General features: G+C 44.4%; 1 protein-coding gene across 5 annotated transcripts in view; it reads right to left on the reverse strand.

The window, feature by feature from the left end:
• Positions 1–9,316: 9,316 nt before the first annotated feature.
• The window catches only part of DEPDC5 (DEP domain containing 5, GATOR1 subcomplex subunit), a 127,576-nt gene continuing 110,593 nt past the window's right edge, over positions 9,317–26,299 (reverse strand). For 3 of the 5 annotated variants that reach the window (XM_040349692.1, XM_040349708.1, XM_040349683.1), the window contains 10 exons: positions 25,520–25,641; positions 25,366–25,449; positions 24,496–24,628; positions 24,298–24,406; positions 17,661–17,891; positions 16,495–16,664; positions 16,186–16,357; positions 14,592–14,652; positions 14,417–14,499; positions 9,317–9,973 (listed from right to left, as the gene is read on the reverse strand). In XM_040349692.1, the coding sequence (XP_040205626.1) occupies positions 9,678–9,973; positions 14,417–14,499; positions 14,592–14,652; positions 16,186–16,357; positions 16,495–16,664; positions 17,661–17,891; positions 24,298–24,406; positions 24,496–24,628; positions 25,366–25,449; positions 25,520–25,641 (1,461 nt within the window). In that variant the 3' untranslated portion in view covers positions 9,317–9,677. Of the gene's footprint in view, positions 9,974–14,416; positions 14,500–14,591; positions 14,653–16,185; positions 16,358–16,494; positions 16,665–17,660; positions 17,892–24,297; positions 24,407–24,495; positions 24,629–25,365; positions 25,450–25,519; positions 25,642–26,299 lie in introns of those variants that run through there. The other 2 variants (XM_040349699.1, XM_040349717.1) reach the window with 2 other exon arrangements.

Here is a 26,299-nt window from a genome sequence, read left to right on the forward strand (position 1 = left end):
GGGTGTGCTAACTTGTAATCAGGGTCATTTGGGTAGTTTCTGTTGCCATTATGATTTAAAAAGAGTAAACACAGTTGATTGATAATAAATGGCTTCAGCCAAACACTAACCACGAGTGAGGGAAAAGTTATTCATATTCTCTGAAAAATGGCAAAGAAATCATAAATTCTGCCAGGGTATGTAAACTTATGAGCACAACTGTATACTATTTTTCCATTTTTCATTTGGGTTTTGTTCAATCAGTTTTTATTGAAAACTATTTTTCGCAATACAGAAAAACATGAAAAGATCAATAAAGGAGTCCCAGTATTACCAATCTAGTCATCACTGCATACAGTATTGACATACTGTGCATAAGGGAATTACAGATAAAAAGGGAAATGGCAACAGAGAGTATAATTGAATAACATAACAATGGGAGTGAAACATGCCTGGAGTAAAAAGCCAGACAAGCATAAAGGGGCATAGAGTAAAAAAGTCAATGCACAATATCACCGTCATACATTGCAGTGGTAATATACACCTTGATAGACTCCTAAAACCAAGGTGCAAAAATAAAATAGGACATATAAAATAACCAATAACAGCAGCATATGGAGAATGAGAAAGATTAATTGAAGGAGACAGGAGATAGAAGGAAGTCCCCACCATATACAGGTACATCTCATAAAATTAGAATATCATCAAAAAGTTACCATAATTTATTTCAGCATTTCAATTCAAAAAGCGAAACTCATATTTTATATAGATGTGTTACACACAGAGTAATATATTTCATGCATTTCTTTCTTTTGATTTTGAGGATTATGGCTTAAATCTGGTGAAAACCCCAAATTCAATACCTTAGAAAATTTGAATATTACATAAGACCAAAAAAAAAAAAAAAAGGATTTTGAATACAGAAATGTTGGCTTACTGAAAAGTATGTGCACTTAATACTTGGTCAGGACTACTTTTGCATAAAGTACTGTATCAATACTTCCTCATGACAATACCCCACAGATTCTCTATGGGGTTTAGGTCAGGTGAGATTGCTGGCCAATCAAGCACAATGATACCATGATCATTAAACCAGGTATTGGTACTTTTGGCATTGTGGGCACATGCCAAGCCCTGCTGGAAAATGAAATTAGCATTTCCATAAAGCTGGTCAGCAGAGGGAAGCATGAAGCGCTCTAGAATTTCCTGTTAGAGGGCTGTGCTGACTTTGGACTTGTTGGTCCACTGTGTTTTATCACCAGCAGATGACATGGCTCCCCAAATCATTACTGACTGTGGAAACTTCACACAGGACCTCATGCAACTTGGATTCTGTGCCTCTCCGCTCTTCCTCTAGACCAGTGGTCTCCAAACTGTGGCCCGGGGGCCGGATGTGGCCCTTTGCTTACCTTTATCTGGCCCTTGGGGCAATATTCCACCAACTGTCACCAATGACAGGGCACCATTGCCCCTACTGCTACTGACACCATCAATGGAGTACTATTATCCTCATTGATATCAACAATAGGTCACTATTTCCCTCATTAAAACCAATGATGGGGCACTGATCCCGGGGCATTTTCTACTCTCACAGGGCACAGTCCGGCCCCCCTAAAGCCTGAAGGACAGTAAACTGGCCCGTTGCTTAGAAAGTTTGGAGACCCCTGCTCTAGACACTGGGATCTTGATTTCCAAATGAAATGCAACATTTTCCACAGTCAGTGACGATTTGGGGAGTCATGTCATCTGCTGATGTTGGTCCACTGTGTTTTATTAAGTCCAAATTCCATTCAACTAGCTGTAAACCATAATCGTTAAAAGAAAGAAATGCTTAAAATAAATCACTCTGTGTGTAACGCATCTATATAAAATATATGTTTTACGTTTTGTTTTGAATTACTGAAATAAATTAACTTTTTGATGATATTCTAATTTTATGAGATGACCTGTATATACCAAAGTTTGAGTGGAGCCGACAACACCATCAGTGGTCCAATAGATAGGCTAAACACGGTAAAGATCAAAATGCATGAATGTCCACTTTCTGCTTCTCCTGTAGGAGTAGGACGTGTGTGCTTTGGCTCCAGGCAGGCAGGCAGGCTCACAGCTTCCAGCCCAGCATCCAGTGTCCAGTATCCAGCTCCTCTGATTTGGATCCGTCCAGTTCTATGGTCCCCTCTCCCAGCCCTCCCTTAACATAACAGGAGCGGACCGTGGCCGCAGCTCTGCCACTGCTGTCTCCCGATGGCCGACTTCCATACATAGGCAGTTTTGGGACAGTCCGCGGCTGCGGCCACACAGCCTCCCACCTTCCTCCCGCAGGTCCCACCAGCCTCCAATCTCCACAGAGCGGCCACTCAACAGAAAAAAAGGACCTGGAGCATACGAAGGTAAGCGCCCACTCCCCACGGCAGTCCGCGCCCCCCCAGGAAAGTCCGCGGCTTGCAGCCTAGCGGCACGCCGCGCCAGGTCTCCACGATCCCAGCCACAAATCCGCGGTCCTTAGACCGCTCTCTGCCTTCAGGAGCTTTGCTGGTTTCCCCCACTCGGGCCCTGGAGCACCCCCGAGCCAAGTGGCCTCCTTCCCCAGCAGGAAAGTCCACGGCTCGGGCCTAGCTCCGTCCGGCAGCCATCTTGGTACACACCAGAAACCAGGCTCTCCTATCCTTACCCTCCTTAGCCTCCAAAACTAGCATAATTTCAATTCACACAGGAACCAACGCTCAGCTGGGATCCCCCCCCCCCCCCTCCTCGGGCCACCAACTTTTCCTGAGAAGCCTGAAGGAAGGAGGACAGGCCAGCAAGAACCAGCCACAGTAAAACCCCCCAGCACTTGCACCCTCACCCCATCCCTTCTTTTTTTCCTATCTGCCACCGATCACCCCTCCATCTGCTGCGCCTACACCAGAGGACCGCCAGCAGCACCGCACTCCCAGGGCTAGAACTGGTGCTAGCTAGTAATCGGCGCGCGCTCCTAGGAGTAGGACGTGTGGCTCCTAGCACCAGACAGGCAGGGGTTCTCCCAGCCCAGGACCCAGGACAAGTGCTCTTCCTGGCTCCCTTCTTCCTCCCGCAAACGTCATCAAGGTAGGGCCTTGCTGTTCAAGCCTATCCACCTCCCCTGGGACAAGTGTGCGGTCGTCCTTTTCAGGATAAGCCGCAGCTACGGCCCATCATAGGGGAGTAACACCCCCCCCCCTATCATCAGCTCCAACAGTTTCAATTACAGGGACTACCACCACTGAGTGCTTGATCCAGGGCTCCCCCGATCGCCCTTGAGGGAGCAGGGCTAGGGTTTTTTTTTTGCCTTCCTCTGGATCAAACGGGGAGGGATGGTTTGGCAGGTGGGGAACCCACCTGAAAATCTTCCTTCCCATTATCATCGAATACCCCCCCGATCAATATCACCTCCCCCGGTGTTCTCTGCGATTATGTCTAATCTGACATACTCTGCAGAATTCATTTGGGGTCTGAAGCCATTCGCCTCAACATTACCAGCCGTCACCAAAAAAGCTCTAAGGAATGAGCAACTGTTAAGAATCAACCGACGATCGACAGTTAAAAATTACATGCATCTACCCCAACCTAAGCACATATCATGCGCTTTGGTCAATACAAGATCGGCAACAAAACACAGACAAGAAATCCATGATTTCATTCTACAAAACGATTTAGACTGTCTCTTTATCACAGAAAGCTGGCTCACGGCCGACTGTAACACCATTCTAGGAGAATTGGTGCCAGAGAACTATCACATTCTAACAGAAAACAGAGTGGGGCAACTTGGCGTTGTCGGACTGGATCCTGACCGGTCGGTCCTGTAGACCCAGAGACCACTTGGAGAGACACAACTTGATCGCTCGGAGCTCCAGTACATTGATTGGTAGGCTGGACTCCTGAGTCCAGCACCCCTGGGCTGACTGGACACCCCAGACACCCCCCCAGCCGGAGAGGCTGGCATCCGTCGTGACCACTGTCCAATGGCACGGCAGAAACGACTTGTCGGTCCGAAGTACCGGAGATGTCAGCCACCACACCAGGGATGACTTGACCAGTCGACTCACCCGAATCTGGTAATCCAGAGACAAAGGCAGCTTGTCCCAACGTGACAGAATCTCTTTTTGCAACACTCGAGTGTGAAATTGGGCAAAAGGCACTGCCTCAAAAGAGGCCACCATCAGACCCAGCACTCTCATGTAAAAGCGAAGCGACGCCCACTGCTGGGTCGCCAAACGCTGCACCGCAGACTGCAGCGTCTGTTTTTTTTCCGTTGGGAGGAAAACTCTCGCCTCTGAGGAATCCAGGACTAACCCCAGGTATTCCAGCCGCTGGGACGGTACCAGTACTGACTCCTGGGTATTCAATTGCCAACCGAATTCTCGGAGGGTCTGACAGGTGATAGACACGTCCTCTTCTAATTCTGAGCTTGAAGAAGCTCTCAGAAGAAGGTCGTCCAGGTATCCCACGATAGCGATCCCGCGCTGCCTCAGCAGGGCCAGAATCGGAGCGAGCACCTTGGTGAAAACCCATGGTGCCGAAGCCAGACCGAATGGGAGGGCCACAAATTGAATGTGGTCCTCTCCGACCGCAAAACGCAGACATTTCTGGTGTTTTGCGCATATGGGGATATGCAAATACGTGTCCTTGATATCCAAGGATGCTAGAAAATCCCCCTGATGGAGCGCTGCTACTACTGAGCGAATTGACTCCATCCTGAATTTTTGTACTTTGACAAAGCAATTGAGGGCCTTGAGATCCAGGATTGGACGGACCCCTTCCTTCTTGGGGACTACAAACAGATTGGAGTAAAACCCCTAAAATAGTTCCGTTGAGGGAACCACTACAACCACTCCCCTGACCAGCAGATCCTGGACAGCCCCTGACAGATCCTTCCGGCGATCCGGAGGAAGCCTGAGGTTGGAGGGAAAAAATCTGTTTGGTGGACAAGAGAGAAATTCCATCTTGTACCCTGAGGAAACTACTTCCCAAACCCAACGGTCGAAAAGAAGAGACCTCCACCGAGCCGCGAATTCGCGAAGCCGGCCCCCCACCCTGGATTCGGGCGGGGGCAGACCTTCACGCAGAGGCAAGCTTATCCGCAGGATTGTTGGGCTTGCGGTACCAGAGGCACTTTTGTCCTTCAGCGGGCACCTTAGCATCCTGAAAACATTTTCCTGCCGCACTTGGCAGGCGAAAAAAAAGGTTGGGGGTGGTAAAGCAGGGCCCTTGCTTCCAGCAAGGCTCCTTACCCTTTCCAGATTGCGGGAGAAGAGTGCTCTTACCGCCTGTGGCATCCTTTATGATGTCATCCAGGTACGCCCCAAAAAGCCGTTCACCCTTAAAGGGTAAGTCCACCAAGGCCTTTTTTGAAGACTGGTCCGCAGACCAATACTTCAGCCACACGAGGCGGCGTAGCACCACCGCGTAGGCGGAGGCCCTGGAGAGCAAAGGGAGCGTATCCAGGGCCGACTCACAGACAAAGGCCCTGCACCAACTGGTCGGCCAGGTCCACACAGGTCTCAGAGACATTCTGCGCCTCCAGCTCCTGTAGTAAAGACTTTGCCCGTTCTGTAAGTGTCTGCGACACCAGAGCCCCGGCCAAAACCGGTCTCACTGCCGACCCCACCACTGTGAACATGGAGCGGGCCACAGCCTCAGTTCACCTATCTATGGGGTCCTTAAAAGCAGGAGCCCCTTCCACGGGTAACGTGGTAGCCTTGTTCAGTCTGGACACAGGAGGGTCCACTGACGGAGGAGATACCCACTTTTTTAGGAAATTCTCCTTAAAAGGATAACGGACCGCAAAGTATTTTGGAACAGCAAAAAATTTCTGCGGCCGATCCCATTCCTTGTACAACAATTTGTCCAGATATGGAACACAAGGAAACACTTTTGCGGTGCGGGGCGGGGCGGCTTGCGGAACCCAAAAGGGACCGGCATGTCTGATGCCTCCGCCAAATCCTCAAGTTTCTGAGTATCCCGCACCGCAGTGATAAGAGCTCCAACAAATTCCTTATCATGCTTTGACCCTGAAGCAGAGTCATCCTCACTGTCCGTGTGGGCTAAGCCTGCATCATCTGACATGACAGAACCAGGGCCAAACGCAGAAGCAGGGCCTGATTCCGTGTCAGAGACATCCCCAGAAGAAGGCAGAGGGAGGGGGCGCTTTTTACTCCCCTTCTGGCCACTCGCCGCTTCAATCCTGGCAACAAATGCCTCAAGGACTGCCGTCATAGCATCCACTGAGGCCGCAGGAACAGGGGCAATAAGGGTTAACTCTAGCATGCTTGGGGTAGAAGCTTCCGGTTCGGACACCATGCTGACCCACCGTATATGTCGCCCTTGTACTGCAAGGCAGGACCCACAGGTCACCCTCCCGGCCGCAACAGAGAGCAGGGGACTCCCCAGAGGACTCACCACCCCACCAGGCTGTAGCACTACTAAGAAGCTGAGAACGCTGCCCGTGCTGTGCCCTCCCTCAGGAAGAGTGCTGAGAGCTTTTGGCGCCGTTTTTCCATCTTGGAAAAGAGGCCAAAACTTTTCCAAGATGGCCGCCCACATGCAGAAAAACAGCCTGCAGACTACAAGAAAATGGCCACCGAGTCAATAGAGGCGCGTCAGCGGCAAAATGGTGGCCATACATGTGTTTTTAAAAATACAGTGACAAACACAGCAGAACACAGTAAAAGCACCAGGCCCTAGGCCCCCCCCCCCCCCGCCAGAACACACAGCATCATACCAGACAGAAAAATACAGCAGCGCAGCCCCCCGGTAGTAACAGAGCCCCCAGGGACCCCCCACCTCACGGCCACCACCCAGAAAAATGGGGTAGGAGGGAGAGGAAGGGAGAGAGAGGAAAGCAGGGTGGACCCTCAGTCGACCTCCCCAGGAATGCACCAGCCCGAACCACCATGCCAAGGCAAGGGGATACTACTTACCCGTCCTGCGACCACCGGCTGGAAGCATTCCAGACAGAACCAACGTCCGCTTGCGGCATGGCTGTCGGCCCAGCACACTGTGACACGGCCATAGAGACCGGTCATATGTGTGCCCTGGAGCATGTGGCTCACCGGCCACCCCTGGAGCACGGGGAATGTCATGGACAGCCCAGCGCATAGTTAAAGGCTGGCACACGCTCTATGGCTGAACGAGGGGGGACTACAAGGATCGAGGATCCAGCCTGTCACCCAGTCGGCAGTTGATTGTAGATCCCAGGATCCAAAAAATGCAGGAAAAATAAAATAAAAGCGAAAAAATCGCCTAAAAACCTCCAGAGCACATGGGCCCCGAGGAGCCATGTCTTCTCCTAACGTTAGGCAGAAAAAAACTTGGGCTGCATGTGCAGAGAGTGGGATGTACCCGGGGGACCCGCCCCCTGGGAGGTGCTGTACTGAAAGAAATGTTTTAACACTTGAAGTGCTGTTTTTTCTGCCTAAGTCTCTCCTGAAAGGAAGGTATATAACCCTAAGGTCAATGCTGCTGTGTCCGTCCATGAACGGAAGAGAAATCCATCTATCCGAATCAGGCAAAACCTTAATGCCTAGAAGGACTAAATGGTATATAAGAGCTGAAGGTCCCCAGGAAGATATCAGAACAAAACCCTCTTTGTGTGAACAAGTGGCAGTCTCAGCCTGGACCCCTGCCAGGCCAGGCCCCCAACATGTTTCACTTTGCCCACCAGAGCTTCCTATGAGTAAGCTCCGGTGTGAGAGGAGTGAAACATGTTGGATGCATGGCCTGGCAACGGTCCAGGATGAGACTGCCACTCGTTCACACTTGTTCTGATGTGTGACTCCCAGGACCTTCAGCTCTCATCTACTATTGTCCGGAGTGTTGGCGGGCTCCTTCAGGGTCAGCTACACACCATGGGTTCACTGTAAGGACCAAATATCAGGAAGGAAAGTTATTGCACTGAGCCACATAAAGCTCTATGTTTAATACAATAACAAAAATATAGAAACGCAACAATGTAAAATTACAAACATCGTAACAATTATTTAGGGCAAATACTGCAATAGTAATTCAAAGCATGTTTACTGAAAATACAGTACACTTTCACTTTAGGCACCTTTTCAGACATAGCGGACTCCATCAAGCAGATCCATCTGCTCAGTAGGGAATCTGTCCGCTACTCCCCGCCGAGCAGGCGGATGATGGCTCTGTGTCTGCTACCCTATGCAGAGTGGACAGGGACACAGCCTGCTCTTTTCTATGGGGCAGTCAAATAGAAATAGATTGCATGTCCGTTTCCATCCGAGCCGAACCCCATCCGTCTGTTTTGGGCAGACCAAATCAGATGCTGGCGGGTGTCAGCAGCAATAATAAAATCTGACATCTTAAGCCCGGTACACACGGCCAGAGTGTCGGGAGACATTTGCCGGTACAAACAATGCCGACCAAAATTCGGCCCGTGTGTATGTCGGTCTGTCCTAAGTGGAAAACCAGCAGCCAACCGACTCCCAATCAGCACTCTCAGCCAATGGCAGAGAGTGCCGATAGAAGTGTTCTGGCTGGGGGCTGTCCCCCCTGTCAGAACACAAAAGCTCAGCGGGGGAAGATCGCTAGATTAACCTCCCATGGTTAGTACAGTTTGTACACACTCCCATAGTCCGTTTTTTTTTTTTTTTCATGCAAGCTGTGTGTACCAGGGTTTAGGCAACACCACCTGGCTCCCTTTTACTAGCTCTTATGAGTCCTAAATTATAATAATGTCAGTGATGTACAGCAGGTCTGCTTGTATTTCTATGTAGTACTAAACTAAAAGCTTTTAAGCATTTTGAAAATGGTGCAAGGTAATCAATAAACCATTCTAATTAGTTTTGTTGTTTCCTTTTCCAAAGTTGAGGAGCAAACTAAAAGCTATAGACCTGGTTCACACCTATGCGGTTTTGGTGCTTTTTTTGTAGAAAATGCATAACAGTCCATTTAACATGGTTTCCTATGGGACACGTTCCCACCTATACTTTTTTTTTAGCTGCTGAGCTTTTAGAAAGGGTCAGTGACTTTAAAAAAAAATGCAAAATGGTGCTTTTTTTTTATTCAATGGAGATGCTGCAAAAAAAACAAGTAGTGCATTTTTGTCGCTTTTGATACGTTTTGCGTTTTTTAATCTGCTCAATAACAAATTGACCCCCAAAAAAAAATCATTAAATGAAAAACGAATAAAAATGCACTGTAAAAAGCACTGCAGAAACAAATCAAAAGCAAACTGCATAGGTGTGAACCAGGCCTTAAAAGGTGAGCTTAGTGCACCAGTAAGTAAGGTGCAAGCCAACATTGATGTCACATATTCTCCCAGCAGAACCAACAGATACCCAGCTGCAACTAGAAACCAAGGTACTTAAAATATATATAGTGTATACTCTTTAATGTTAGGCACACATAATATAAACAAAAACATTTATGATAGCCGTACTTTCTGACTTGAATGATTTTGAATTGGCTGTCATTGCACTTTGCACCACCTTGGTAAAAAAAGCCAACATAAATTAAGCTTATTGCCATTGAAGGTCTTCCTTCCCCATAGGGGAATGACCAGATTTACCCAGCTAAGGTCAGTTCAGACCATGTCCAGGATCAAGAAGAAGCAGTTGATGCAGGCATTTGGTCCTCATAGAGGTTTGAGGATGATACAGAATCAAAAGCAGACTTGCACATCACCTTAAGCCAGTCATCAGCGACCTCTATAGCAGATAAGTTTAAGGTTCACTTGTGTGCATCTTCTCCAGACAGCTGGCCCAAAAGTTAGCAAGTCTGTTATCACGATTTGCACAAAAGTCTGTAAAATCCTTGAGCAGACGATCAGCAAATCGCTCATCCCCTGTGCCACTGGACCGCCAGGTTTTGGTCAGCATAGTATTATAGGCCCAATGATAACCTATCCTTTCTTCACCAAACAGATTCTGAGTTGATGAACTGGTGGAATTTCTTCTCCGTCTTTGCTGACCTGAGGCATATTTCCGCTTTGAATATGGCAGCTGTAAAAATACAGTACCTGTGAAGTAAACATAAAAATCAGTCTTTTAAAAGAAGCCATGTATTATGAAAAGCAAAAATGAAGGAAATAACAGGCTTTCAGGTGCCAAAATATATCTCAAGAAAATGGTGAGTACACAATATTTTATAAAAGGAAACACGTTGAGACCCTTGACCACACTCTGTATCCCTTCCCTGTTTATATGTTGATTTATGTCAATTTATATGGTCAATACATTTATTGCAGTTAGGTAGTAAAGGAAAAGCACTCCTCTGATTGATCATTATTGGAGTGATCCCAGAACTATGTATACAAAAAGGAGGGAGTTGTGGGACTTTAAATAAGGCTAATCAATTGTGGAGGTGAAATTGGTTAAGTATTTATTAATAACATTGGTATGAAACAAGTGGAAAAGTGATTTCATGTATATACATATACACATGCAAAGGCATGAACATAAAGAGTGGATAAACACATACATGCATATCGACTAGACAACACATGATCAAAACGCATGGATATAATCTTATAAATACACATACACATACACACACATATATATATATATATATATATATATATATATATATATATATATATATATACACACACACATATATATATATATACACACACACACACACACGTCATAAAAGCGGCATTAGGCAAATAGATGAAAGGTGTAAAAAATCTTAGAACAGGATTAATTGTAAATGTAGTACATGGTATCTTCCTATTGGTAGACATATTGGTACATCCTGAATGCCCAACACGTTTCATGTAAAATACACTTCCTCAGGGACCCTCTGCTATGTCGCGGCTCAATACTACCTAGGCTCCCACTAGAGATTATCCCTTGGGCCCTGGCCCTATATACATCATACAGCATGTTCTTTTTTCTCATATAAGTACTCAGGATTGGCAATTTGCCTCTCCCTGTTGTGCTCCGCATCACATTAGATTAATTATACTCTCTTTCCTTTAAACTACCTGTAGCATCCACCCCTGAGGAAGTGTTTTTTACCCGAAACGCGTTTGATATTCAGGATGTACCTACAAGTCTACCAATAGGAATATGCCATGTACTACATTTACAATTAATCATGTTCTAAGATTTTATAACCCTTTCATCTCTTTGCCTTGTGCCGCTTTTATGACATGTGTGTATATAAGATTATAGCCATGCATTTTGATTGCATGCATGTATGTGTTTATCCACTCTTTATGTTCATGCCTTGTGTATATGTATATACGTGAAATCACTTTTCCACTTGTTTCATACCAATGTTATTAATAAATTAGGCGGAAGTGGAAGTCGAAGCTGGCGCTGGGCAAACGGAGGAGGATTCGCATCGGGGGACCAACAGTGCCAGTGAGAGTGAGGAGATACCCACCTATAGAGTGACACCAGCGGTTACCGATTAAGGCTCATTTTCCAGTTCAGTCTGGTAAGAGTATTTTTATGTAGCGCTGCCTTTTGGATGTGTTTTTATATTAATAAATTACTTAACAATCAATTTCACCTCCACAATTGATTAGCCTGATTTAAAGTGGAGCTCCGGCCGAAATTACACTTTTTAAATAAAAATACCCCTATAATACACAAGCTTAATGTATTCTAGTAACGTTAGTCTGTAAACTAAGGTCTGTTTTGTTAGGTTATTACAGCATTTTGAAAGTTTATAAACTAGCATTAGATCGTGGCCATCTTTTTTTTTTTTTAACAGAAAAAGCGACCGTGGCCATCTTAAGTGTGGGCATATGAAGCCAGACTGTATTACTTCCTGGATTTCAGCTTTGCAGATCTCGCACATGCTCAGTGCTGCACAAGCAGTGCAATAGGTTTCAGGTCAGGTTTCCACAGCAAGAGCAGTGTCAGACGAAGTTGCCGCCCCTTATGCAAACCTCTCCTGAAATAACCCATTAAAAGTTAATATGCGGGGGGGGATAGGGATTGCCGATCGCTGAAAGTAAATGACATTAAAAGTGACATCACCCACTAAAAGTTGATAAGCAGGCATGGGGGGGGGGGGGGAATTGCAGGGGTTGCTGATCGCTGAAAATAAAGGGAGAGAAATGACAATCAACCGCCGATCGCCAAATATAAATGACACTGACATCGCACATTAAAAGTTGATAAGCAGGGGGGGGGGGGGGGGTGGAGGTTCTGCCGCCGATCCCTGAAGTAAATGACAATGAATGACATCGCCCATTGCCCATTGAAAGGTTCACAAGCAGGGGGGGGAAGGGGGTGCCGTTGATCGCATATATATGACATCGCAATGACAACTTATAAAACTTCATGCCGCCGATCGCTGAAAGTAAATTACATTCAATGACATTGCCCGGTCAAAGGTGATAAGGGGGGGCGGGCTTGCCGCCGATCACCGAATATAAATGACACTGACATCGCACATTAAAAGTTGCTAAAGGGGGGGGTGCCGTTGATCGCTGAAAGTAAATGAAAATCAATATAAATAGAAAGTAAATCAATCAATATGACAGCGCTCATTAAAAGTAGATAAGCGGGGGGTGCCGCCGATCGCCCAACATAAAATACAATGAGAGGCGGGGGGGGGGGGGTTGGGGGGGGTGCTGCCGATTGCCCAACATATAAAAGCAAAGCCACCGCACACTGCCATCGCACATGAAGGGGGGGTGCACACTGCCATCGCACACTATGACTTCAGAAGCGGGGGGGGGGAGCCGATCGCCCAACATAAAAGAAAATAGACATGATGGGTGCCGTCGATCGCCCAACATACACTGCCATCGGACATAAACACTGATAAGCTAGGGGGGGCATTTCTGCCGATTGCCCATCATAGAAGACACTGAGAAGGAGGGGGGGTGCTGCCGATAGAATAATATGAGACACTGAAAAGTGGGGGGGGGGGGTGGCGATCGGCCATCATAGAAGACACTGAGAAGGGGAGGGAGGGGGGTGCTGATCAGCCATCATAGAAGAATGAGGCGCGGGGTCGCCGCACATAAAAAAAATACTGAGAAGCGGGGGAGGGGGGCGCCGATCGCCAACCCCCCGGACATAAACAAAATACTGAGAAACGCGGGGGGTCCCGCCGATCACCGGACATTAAAAAATAGTGACATTAAGGAAAATTCTGAGAAATGGGGGGGGGGGGGGGGGGCGTGTGCCGGGCAAAAAACAATACTGAGATGATGAGAAGTGGCAAGTGGGTAGTGGAGAAGCTGTTGGTTTGCTACCACTTCTTTCTTTCTCCCTCTTCATAGGCGTCCTGCTCCATGGTAACAGGGAGGACATCAGCCGCCACTCTAGGCATGACTGGCCAATAAGAACAATGGGAGGGCGTGGCTTAGGGAAATCTGTGCCTAGCAAAATACTGCCTTCTGGGATTCATGCCAAACATCTCCCAGGAGGCATTGCAGATGGGGATGACACGCTAAGGGCTCTGGCGGCGGCTGGAGGAGATCTAATTAACTAATAAAACTGAGTTTTTAAAAAAAAATATATATATATATGCCAAATTCGTTTAAAGCGGGGGTTCACCCCCCAAAAAAAATGTAACATTACATTCAGCCGAGTTGTCAGAATGACATTAGGCTGTTTTTTTTTTTATTTCATTGCCATACATACCATATTTTCACCGCCACTTCCGGGTATGTAATCTGCGGGACTGGGCGTTCCTAATTGATTGACATCCTTCCGACCAGCGCATACAGCGCGTCACGAGTTGCCGAAAGAAGCAGGACTGCGAGTCGGCTCTATACGGCGCCTGCGCACCGACATTGGGCTTCTTTCGGCAACTCGTGACGCGCTGTATGCGCCGGTCGGAAGGATGTCAATCAATTGGGAACGTCCAGTCCCGCAGACAACATACCCAGAAGCGGCGGTGAAAATACGGTATGTATGGCAATGAAATAAAAAAAAAAACAGCCTAATGTCATTCTGACAACTCTGCTGAATGTAATGTTAAAAAAACATTTTTTGGGTGAACCCCCGCTTTAAAGGGACTGAGCAGCAGGGGATGAAGAGGAGTTGAAAAAGAGGGTGGAGCTCCACTTTAAAGTCCAACAACTCCCTCTTTTTGTCTACTTGAACCCGGGATGGAGGCACTTAACTGTGCTTCATTTAAAGTCCCAAAATCCCCCTCTCTTCTTCTTCAGAACTATGTATTTACAATACAGGTTTTTATGCTATACACATTTTTAATGATATTATGAATACAATTTTAGATATATATTTTTATAAACGGCTGTGTACTCGCCATTTTCTCAAACTTTGCACTTGAAAGTCTATTATTTCCTTAATTTTGGGCTTTTCATATTTCCTTTTGGATGTGGTGCCATAGGTGTCATACCATGCCTCCCCTTTATATCTCAGAATCCAGGTATTAGTTATTAAGTGTAAGACAAGCAAAGATGCAAATGAAAAAAAAAGATGAGCAACATATTTTTAGTCTTTGCGGTATCTAGATTTACCTGTCACATGTATGTATTGAGGTTTATTTTCTGATGGGAAGTTGAAGGCTGATGCAGAATATTTGTCCTGAATGAAACCAAACCTATGTGGAAGGAGAATGAAAAAAGGGAAGTTCAAGAAAAATAAGTTCCAAATAGCAAATAAAAAATATATTTTTTTCAGTAAGTATATTACCGATATGCAATCACTTCCTGCAACAAGTGCATTCTCTCCCAATAGGTCTCTGGCTCAAAACCTGAAACAATAATCCCATGAGTTACGGTCTATAGCATCTCTTATATAAGGCATATTTTTTTTTTGTTTCATTTGTATGAGTTTATACAAAAAAATGAAGGTATATTGCAAATCAACCATTAAAACCTCACATAAGCTTTAGGCTCCATGTACACTGAAGCTAAAAATAGCTAAAAAAAGCGTTTTTGAGTGTTTTTTCCCGCCGAAAAACGGCACTTTGTACGCAAATTTCGGGCGTTCAGAAAAAAGCCAATAAACTCCAAAGCTCAATAACACAAAAAAACGCCCATGTGTGCATGTGCCATAGGCTAACATAGATTTCAGTTTATAAGCTTTAAAAAAAAAAAAAGCCAAAACGCCAATAAACTAGTTTATCAGCTTCAGTGTGCACGGAGCCTTAACATGTTAAAGTCATTTTCAATATTTTTAAATCTGCAGCTTGAATTAAAATAACTCCTGATGATTCTGTCATGCAGCAGTCAGTCCTGGAAAGGGGCTGCACAAGCACTTGGTCCTTCTGGTAGGTGGAGGGGCTGGAACATGGATATTTGTATAGTAGGTACAGGCCACTCATTCCTTTAAAACCTCTACGGAATGTATGTGCAGAATAAGCACTAACAAGCAGTAAAGGGTTATTTTACTATAGATATATAAAGTAAGTGAGAATGCATAACTTAAATAAAAAAAAATTCTCCCCATGGGAGTAGTCACCTGGAATAGCCTTCTGTAGGCAGCGCAGCACATATAGCTTAATGGGATTCTACCTTTTGTACTTGTCCTTTAAGTCTGTACATTGATTAGAATAGTCTTGAGCCATGCATATGCCTTGACTCTGGGGCTATTTTTTATTTATTTTTTGTTCTGTTTTGCTTAGGTTTTTTACTACTTTGTAAAATTTCTCTAGACCCTCAAAGGTCTAGTTTCGGTAGACAACCTATGAATTTGATGCATTGTTACATAATTAGCCTGGTTGAAAAAAGACACAAGTCCATCTAGTTTCACCAATAAAATGCGACTGCTTAGGCTTCATTTCCATGGAAGTTTTTGCACGTTTTTACAGACACTTTTCTGAGCTTTTTTGCAGCTTAAAAACAGCTCTCCATGTTAGTCTATGGCCTCATGCCCACCATGACATTTTTGAGCTGTAGATGGCTGAGCCGTTTTTAAGCTGCAAAAAAAACCCAGGACCAGTGCGTTCTGAAGCTCCAGCCTTAGAGCTGTAAAAACGCCAGACGTTAAAAAACGCTCAAAAAACGCTACCACAGCGTTTTTGAGCTCCAGCTCAAAAAAAAATAAAAAAAATGAAAAAAAAAAAAAAAAAAACATGGACAGGCGTTTTTAAGCTGTAAAAAAAGCCAAAAAAAGTGGCTGTAAACACGTCCATGAAAATGAAGCCTTAAATTTGAGTTTGTCCATCTTTTGTACGGAAGATGGTGTTTGCACTTATGATACTGTATGCTTGTTTTGTCCTTGAAAGCTCTTCAATACAACTTTATTATAGAAAAATAAAAACGTAGTTTGAGTTGTTACACACCTTCGAATAGATGGTCACTCTCCGCCTTTACTAGGCAGGTAATATTAAGGGGAATGAAGAGCTGAGCACGCAGGGGGTCTCCATATAAATAGCTTGGCAATGCAAAAGGACCCTCCAAAACAGGCACAAGTAGAAAACCACAGGAGTTTGCTTTCCTATGCCAACCCTGAACCTAAAGAAAGAAAAAGCAGGAATTGTCTGGCAACAAATGCTACAATGATGCAAAATTCCAAGAGAACTGAAAAAATTATAAATAAAACAAACTGATAAAGTACAAGGACAACCATGAGATATAAACAAAGCCCTCACCATTTCAAAAAGCACTGCAGCGGTCACAGCCATCCAGTGCAGCTTGATCTCAAATGCAGCTGTTAGAGAGAAGTTTCCATGGTAATAGCAGCTGCACCATTCCAGTCTATCTGTGCGGTTATTAACATCCACATCTAAGGTTACTGTTCTCTGCTCTGGAACAGTGGCAGCTATGAAAAGCAAAGTCGCACAAGATAAAAACATAAATATATATATATATAACAACTGGGAGAAACTGAAAGGAAGAATTACACACAAGACGGAAGATGACCAACTGATAAAATATGTAAAAAGTCAACAGAATCACACGTGGAAAAGAAAGTTTACAGTTAGAGAGAATAAGACTATAACCATAAGCTGGAGAATGCTACATGCAGCCTACATACAAAAGCATGCAACCAAGCAAGGGTGTGATATGGAAAACAACCAATGATTGACCAGTGATCATAATGAAAAATGTCATCTCATTGTTCCCACAAGATGGAAAAAGGAAACAAGAAGGTAAGGGGGTGATAGTAGAGCCTGTTCCATGGCTCTGAACAGATGCCTGGCATGCAAGTTACGTGGTACCCGTCAGGGGAGGAGCTGTTGGAAATGAGATTATAGCCACGAGGTCAAGAGAGGAACCAATGATGTCACATGGACGAGCAGCAAACGTGTAGCCCTTAACTATGTTACCTTTATTTGGGTGGTTAGAGGGGGGAAGTAGAATATGAAGAATGAATACTGATGTGGCATGACTCAGCATTATCAGATTCCCATGATATATGTTGGAAAACAGCAGAGACAGCATTTAAAATGAGAGTTTGAGACAGATAAAACAGGAAAAATGATGCTGTCGTTTTATACAAGCATATAGCTATAGTACCTGCATCACTAACTTGTGTTAAATCTATTTACAAATGTAATACGTGTATGATTTTACAATGGTTGTCAAATTATCAAATAGTAGCTGCTGCTGCTGCTTCAGATAATGAGGGTGCCATATGCTTAGGAGCTGGGCTTTGGCCTTAATGTAGTAGGAATATTTGCAGAAATCAAGGTATTTGAGGGGGATATAGTGAATAATTCAAACCATGGGCTGGATGAACCATGGATAGTCCATGGGAGATCATTCTCTTTGACATAACACTCCATCAGCTCCTCTGCCCTTTGCGGGCAGCTACCTAGCAGCGCTGCGGCCTGGCTCCTTCCTCCGAAGCTGCGGCTGAAAGAACTGTGCCTACTTGCATAAGAGGCTGGCCGACTGGGTAGCCAAGGCAGGAGAAATGGTGGTATTTCAGAATGGAGCAGCTCCTCTTCCACCAGTGCCACCTCAAACCATTTCCTCTGAAAAGCTGTAAAATCCTCCATTGCAGCGGAATGCCATGGGCTTGGTTGAGTCAGGTTTGTTGTGGCTACAAGACAAAAGAAAATTTACAGGTATGTAAAAATCACCAGCTAATATCAGAGACAAGAGCTGCACATGAACAGTTATGATACATACAAATGTTAGTACAAAGCCATAAATCTAAATGTAGGTATTGTTATTCACTTAGCCTTGTGTGGGTAGATGTCTGCGATTCCCAACTTTCCTATTGACTTGGGAAAGGGCTAAATCTCTTTCTGGCGCATTGCACAATGTTAGCTCTTAATAATACCCAATTGCATTCAGAATTTCTTTAGGTGTGCAGAGGTTTTTTTAAGAGCCTTAAAATTATCATTTTTTTGGGGGGGGGACATGCAAGATGGAAGTTTAGAATTACTGTTTTATGGCATTTACAAACAACTGGTTGCTTATTTGAATTGTAAGCATATCTAGGGGGGGTCTAGCTACTAGATTTGAATTGTAAGCATATCTAGGGGGGTCTAGCTACTAGATTTACCAAGAACAGGGGTAGGCAACCTTTGAGAGAAGGAAATCAACCTGGACAACATGGAATAAAACAAATGTCATTGGTGTGCGGCACCCTTTTTATAAAAAAAAAAAAAAAGATTAACTAGCAAGCCCCCAATAAGAAGGACAACTTTGGGAAAACCTAAAAAAAACAGAATAAAACGAAAGTTACTGAAAAATATAAACTTAGCCTACCTTAAAAGTTAGCTTCAGCGAGAAACTTGGCATTCAGTATTTTTTTCATGTCTGAGGAGTAATTGCCCCCCCCACAATGATGATGCAGGAGATCATCATGAAGGCAGAACATCTGGTACTGCAGGCAGACTTGCTTCGCTAGTTTCAGGCCTGGCTGGCAGCTCAGAGTTCTGGCCAGTGTAAGTAGAATGTACAGTGAGGGAAAAAAGTATTTTATCCCCGCTGATTAATAAAAATGCCATAAAACTATCCCCTATTTTGTAGATGCTATAACTTTTGCCCAAACCGATCAATAAGCGCTTATTGCGATGTTTTTTTACCAAAAGTAAGTAGAAGAATACGTATCGGCCTAAACTGAGGGGAAAAAACATTTTTTTTATATATTTTTTGGGGATATTTATTATAGCAAAAAGTAAAAAATATTGCATTTTTTTCAAAATTGTCGCTCTATTTTTGTTTATAGCGCAAAAAATAAAAACCGCCGACGTGATCAAATACCACCAAAAGAAAGCTCTATTTGTGGGGGGAAAAAAAAGAACGCAAATTTGATAAGGACCTACGACGCACGACCGCGCAATTGTCAGTTAAAGCGACGCAGTGCCGAATCGCAAAAAGTGGCTCGGTCATTTAGCAACAAAATGGTCTGGGGCTTAAGTGGTTAATGAGTGAAATAAGTATTTGACCCCTTCGCAAAGCATGACTTAGTACTTGGTGGCAAAACCTTTTTCTACATATATTACTACTCAGACATGCTGAGTGAAAATGTCAGCTGCCTCGTAGAGATGCTGAACTAGGAAAGGCTCTATAGGACAAGGACGCTGACTCAGAAAACCTCTGCACAGGAGGTGATAGCAACAAAAAGGGTTACTTTGCAAATTAGGTCAGACAAGATAATATCCTTAGGGGTAGGGTTGTACTGATACCGATATCGGTGCCAATACCAAGTATTTTTCACGGGTACTCGCACTTGTGAAAATGCTCCGATACCCAAAGCCAATACCTTTGCTGTGTGATTTGAGCCCATACAAAAGGCGAAGGGCGAAGATCTTTTACTGAGTCTTGGTATCATCTCACGGAACTACCACGCTTCCTCCACTTCACGCCACGACCAACAGCCCCTCTCCCCGCTGTGACAGGAACGACGGAATTCGCAGATGGGAAGATCTCTTTGGATGACCTGAACATGGGCTTGACCATTTTCCCCGGACAGGGTTTGCTGTTATTTCGTCAAGTTGACTTGATTGTAGTCCGTTAGTGGCGGTAGCCCAGACACGGCCACACAGGTTTCAAGTAAGAAGTGCAGTTCCTGGCGTAACCAGAACAGTTGGTCGATAGTTTTTCTTTTGTCTGTGTTTCTTCGTTTTTTTTTTATTATATTTTTTAAGGGGGGTTAGAGAATTATTTTCTTATTTTTTTTTATAATAACAACATTCATCTCGGGCTGGTCTAGGCCCGCGATTGGCTGGAAACTTTGAAAGCATAATGTTGTGTTAGCCCCTGTTATATATTTTTTGTAGGAGAAGGAAATGGAAAAGACAAGAGGGAGGAATGGGTGTTTTTTTGTTTTTTTTTGCTGAAACTGGACTGTATTCCATAAACGGTTATTCCTTGCTGACCTGCATTAGAGGTTTTAATAATTTGGGTCGGGGCGGCTATTCATGCCACCCAGTTGCGAGACTACTTCTCCTCTACGGAGGAGGGTACCCTGGCATATACGTATCCGGACGTTGTATCCGGTTGGGCTTTTTCCCCAAAATGTTGCTAACTGTCTCAGGTTTACGGTTAGTGTTATAGGCCTATGGCCGCATGTTTATTTTACTCTTGTTTATTTGTTTTTTTCTTCTCTTTTTCTTCCTCACTCTTCCCTGCCCTTCTGAGTTTTGTCTCCATGCTCCGTAGTGATTGTCCGGCCCTGGTTTTCAGTGAAGCTGCGGTCGCTTGCTCCAGCTGCTTCATGCTCGCCCAGGTTGACACAAGGTAAGTGTGCTCTGCCCTACCACGATGGCTATCGGTTATCCCACAGATTATTCGCTCATCACTCATAATGTGCATGGTTTTAATTCACCCGTTAAAAGAACCAAAGCTTTCCAATTTTACCAAAAACAAAAAGCGGATGTCAGTGTGCTTAGAGTGTTGATGCCCAAGATACAGGGACAGGTGATCCTAGGTGGAGATAGCAATATCCCGTTAGATAGGGTAATGGACAAGTCTGACCCTGCCAAACCAATCCTTAAAAGACCACCGACTGACAGTAACAGGGTTGCGCGCCTACTTCACCTTTACAACTTGATAGATGCCTGGAGGGAATGTAATCCCACAGCTAGAAATTACACTCACTTCTCACAGGTACATCGCACCTATTCCCGGATAGACGACATCCTAGTGTGCACCCCCTTGCTTCCGTACATAACGTCAGTTAAAATACTATCCACCCCGTGGTCAGACCATTCTCCGATTAAGCTATCCGTCAAGGGACTTTGGTCTAAATCTGGCACCTCTCCATGGAGACTTAATGCAAGCTTATTGAATGACCCCTTACTATATGCTGAGATTGAAAAGGATATACAGGATTACTTCGAGACTAATAAATCCTCAGACACCTCTCCAGCCATTAACTGGGTGGCTCACAAAGTCACGATACGGGGTAGATTAATACAAATGGTGGTCAGATTAAAAAGAAACTGCGAGCAAACAGTTAAACAATTGGAGGCAGACTTAGACGAACTACTGGAGGATCAGTAGAACTCCCCAGACCGACATTAGATTGACGAGGCGAGACTGGCACTAAATCTTAGTCTGACCACCCAAGCGGAAAAGCATATTAGCTGGTCTAAGCATAAATACTACACAATGGGCGACAAACCCACCACTATGCTGGCTAGGAAATTAGTACCTCGACAATACGTTCCAACGCTACCTAAATTGAGACTGCCTACTGGACACGCCACTCAGAACCCTGAATCCATTCTAAACTTTATAGCTCACCACCTAATTATGCGACGTCTAAAGCAGAACAGTTTTTCCGCGACCTACAACTGCCCCAACTTATTCAGGCTCATAGGGAATTAATGGATGAAGAATTGACCGACCATGAAAATGCAGCGTACTTGCATGTTATTCCAAAACCGGGAAAAGATCATGGAGATGGTGCTAACTACCGCCCGATCTCCTTGATCAATACAGATCTAAAGATATTAACGAAAGTGTTGGCTTTCAGATTGAATTCCTTCCTTCCAAATTACATACATCCAGATCAGGCAGGCTTCGTTCCGAATCGTCAGGCCTCTGATCAGACTCATAGGATTATAAATTTAATTTCGGCTATCCAGTCAGAATGGGACGGCGGGCTGCTATCGTTGGACATCCAGAAGGCGTTCGATTCCCTCTCCTGGGAGTATTTATTTGACGTGTTACGTCGTTTTGGTTTTGTCGAACGCTTTCTGGTTCTCCTGCGGATGCTGTATGAGTCTCCTTCAGCGTCGTTAAGGCTTAGAGGATATTCATCCCCGCCTTTTGTTATTAGGAGGGGAACTAGGCAGGGTTGCCCGTTATCCCCGTTACTCTTCGTCCTGGCAATAGAGCCCTTGGCAATCAGGATCCGCATGAGCCCAGATGTCAGGGGCATTGTCTGTGGAGACAGTGAGCATAAGTACTTACTCTTTGCAGACGACCTTTTATTGACATTGTCATCACCTCTTACCTCTCTCCCTAACTTATACGCTATCTTGCATCCATTCTCGGAGATCTCGGGCCTACAAATTAATCATAACAAGTCCAGGGCACTAAATCTCTCTTTACTGCAATCTACCCAGGAGACACTTGAACGAACGTACCAATTTCTTGAGGCTTTTTCCTATCTTGGAGTAAGTTTGACCCCGTCCATTCAATTTTTATATAGAAGGAACTACCCTGCCTTGTTCAAACGCCTGACTGAGGACTTAGCTAGGTGGCAGATTCACCCCCCGTCGTGGTTCGGCAGACTACACTCAATAAAAATGAATATTTTACCTAAGGTTTTAAACTTATTTCGTACTTTGCCCGTTTCATTCCAAAACAAAATTCTGCAGTTTATATGGGGTGATAAGAGGCCTAGGGTGAATCAGGGAACATTGTACACTCCAAAACAAAGAGGGGGTCTGGGACTGCCTGATCTGATAAAATACAGCCCAGCTGATAAATCTGATAAATGCGACCCAGCTAGCCCCACTCACAAGGTTCCATTCCCAAAAGCCCGTAGCCATTTGGATGACTATGGAATCATATTCCTGTCGTCCTGGACCTATTTCTCATATTATGTGGCTCCCTATGAAGGAGAGACCGATCATAGTCTGCCCTACTCTTTCTTTTCCACTGTAAATTTAGGACAGACTTTCAAGGTCCCGGAAATGTATTTCCCCCCACGGCCCGCTAACAGAGATTTCACCCCGGGCCTCACTCCCTCTGTGTTTGAATGGTGGACTAACAAGGGCTTAATATGAATAGCTGATCTTTGTGACCATAAAGAGATATTATTGGAACAAACGTTAGTAGACAAATATCAAATGCCAGTCACGGAAAGTTTTAGGTATGCTCAATTATACCATTTTCTACAAAGTGTTGCCCGTAAAGGTGATCTAACAACTATGACTACCATGGAGAGTTTGTGCAGGCAATATGATAAAGTCAGAGGTCACATTTCTGTTATATACGCTGTCTTGACACATGCCTCGACAAAACTGAGCTATATGCTTCAATAGAAGCAGGATCTTCAGGAAACTCTTGAGGTTGATGAGTGGCATAGGTTGTCGGAATCCGCATTTCGTTCGCTCATTAACATCTCCATTATAGAGGCTAACTACAAAGTCTTATTTAGATGGTATATGGTTCCGGACAGATTGGCCACCTTTGTGCCTGGGGCCACTCCGGAGTGCTTTAGGGGTTGCGGCCAGGTGGGATCCACCTATCATGTGTGGTGGACATGCCCCAAGGTCAGGAGATTCTGGATCCGGGTGTATAATTTCGTCTACACCCTCACCCAGATCAATTTGGTTAAATCTGCAAAACATGCGCTCCTGGGGGGCAGAGTACCTGAAGCATCCGGATCCCAAAGACGGCTCATTTCATTTATTTTTATCTCAGCTAAAATAACTATAGCGAGAAATTGGAGGTCAGCGGCCTTACCATTCGATCAACTTAGACATAAACTGTCTTGGCTTATGTTGAACGAATGGTTAACTGCAATCGCACAGGACAAGATGAAATTATTCCACAAAGTCTGGGAACCTTGGATCAGTTACCTGACCAACGATCCTAGAACGATCACAACGTAGTGGAATACCGTAGACTGCTTTAAGAGGTACGGAGCCTCGGCCCTCTCCCTCCCTCCCCCCCTCTCCACTGATTCTTTTTTCTTCCCCCGTGGGATTGTTTCTCTCTTTTTTGTTTTACCTTTCTCTCCTCTACTTTCTTGAAGTTTATTGAGAAACGTCAATTGTTGTTTATTTTCTGCTAATGGGTTATGTATGCTATGGGAGGAGTTTTCCTCGACTGTAACGGCTCGCTACCATGTAACCCTGATGTTATAGGTATTTCATGTTGAAGGACGTTATATTTGTAAGTTTTACTGCAAAACTTTAATAAAAATTATTGAAACATAAATACTAAATCTGTGTGTCCTGTACTGCACGACTAAGAAACCACTTTTCCATAGAAGATTTTGTTCTTTCTAAATCACAGACACATGTTGTTCTCACCCCTTTCAGGCTCTCGTTCAGGAGGTATCCTATATAAGTAGAACCCATAGATGAAGGTTCTAAGTGTTTCACCAGAAGCATGGGTAATATACTGCTCATCCAACATTTTCTGCAAGATACATATAATATTTGATTAATTATTATTCATTTGATCAAATATCCAATTATAACTGTGGAGAATGCATGCACTTTTCCTACCTGCATAATGTCCATTGCCACAGGTTGAGTCTGCACCCAGCTAATGTTATTGATCAGCCAATGTACAACTTCAGCACTGATAAAGCAGCAAGGAGGAAGGCCTTTCTGTTCAGATAGTAATGGAATACCTGTACTGCAAGAAAATTAACAACATACCACTCATATTTAGGGACATTGACATCTTACTATTTTTCCTATACAACTCTGAAAGTTATTTTTATGTCAATTTGCATAGAAGCTATGTAAACTAACAACGAAGTCCACGAAACGTCTTTCAGCTTTAACACTAACCATGTTATATCATATTATCAAAATCCAAGAAAAATAAATTAACATGTTGCAGCCTCCTTAGATGTGGTTGCTACATACATTTAACTTTTCAATTTTTCATGCTAAGTTCATCTGCAAGTACTGAAACTTTTATGTTGATTTCTAGAAATTCAGTCATTTTTACTTCCTGTGCACTGAGCTGAAATCCCAAATGATGCTACCAGCAGCATTCCCATTTCCTTCCTCTAAACTACAGAAGACCCCCCTCATGTTGTGAAGATGGGGGGAGAATTAGGTGTCCATTATCCAAGCAAAGTAAGCAGCCTATGGGGACAGGCTCCAAAGATACAGTATATTGAGTGAGGGTTGTCAAGCTAGGACAGGAAGTGTGTTACTGGCAAGATCAGTAGGTGAAAATAAAGGGATACACGCCTGAATAAAGAACATTAATGCAACACCCACATCTAGGGCAGGTAAGCTGAAATATATTTTTGGTTTTGGGTTTAGATACGCTTTGACTAATGACTTTTGCATCTTAAATGTATAAATTAACCACTTTTCTTCAACCCCTTTAACTGTTAAAGCATACCAGGTACTTACGTTGGGTGTTTAATAGCCTCCAGAATCTCATTTAGGCTGGCACTGGAAGGTAGAGTGTTCGGTCCCCCAGACATCTGTGGCACACTGAACCAGAATTACCTGTTAGAAATCTCGTTTAACAACCAGAATCACACAAATATTAGAGCATCTTTACCTTGTCTCAGCCAATTGAAATGGCTGCTCTCCTGTATTGCTTCCTTGAGTAACTGTTGGGGTGTTATTTGTCAGGCTGCTGTTTCCATCAAAATAAGGAGAGACTCCCTGATCAACAGAAATCTGTAATAGATGAGAATGATATTCTCTTTAGAATAAGGGCTGAATAAAGTTAAAATCAGGTTTTCTAAAACATTTAAAATACTTTGGCATGTTACAGAGAATGTTAACAAAGCTGATTTAATAAACATTTACATACAGCACACTGGACAGCATAATCAGATATTGAACCACCCAGACTTCAGGGCACATGCAAACTGGCCTGTAGGACCTGGGTGGAAAGCATCCTGGAAGACAAGTAATGCAGTAATAAAGTAATTGACACACACAGCTCGGCTCGGCCCCCCCCCACCCACTCCCTCCTTACAGGCTGTGAATGGCCGCTGCCAGAGCAAATGGCTCCCACTGCCGCCTCCATGTCCAGTGAGGAGAGAGCTGCTGCTCTCAGGCACAGAGTTGGATCGAGATCGGGCTCAGGTAAGGATAAGGGAAGGATGGTGGGGAGCTGAACACAAAAGGTTTCTTACTTTAGTGTGGAGACTGTATTAAGGTAAAAAAAACCTTCTGCCTTAACAATTTGCCGACTGTCTAACGCCCTTATACATCGGCAGAGCTCCCTGACCGTGCCTGCAGACTCGATGTCTGCCGGTGTCCCACGATCGTATCACAGAATGGCAGAACGGGGGGATGCCATTGTAAACAAGGCATCTCCCTGATCTGC

The sequence above is a fragment of the Rana temporaria genome, chromosome 1, assembly GCF_905171775.1.
Source record: "Rana temporaria chromosome 1, aRanTem1.1, whole genome shotgun sequence".
NCBI classification, from domain to species: domain Eukaryota; kingdom Metazoa; phylum Chordata; class Amphibia; order Anura; family Ranidae; genus Rana; species Rana temporaria.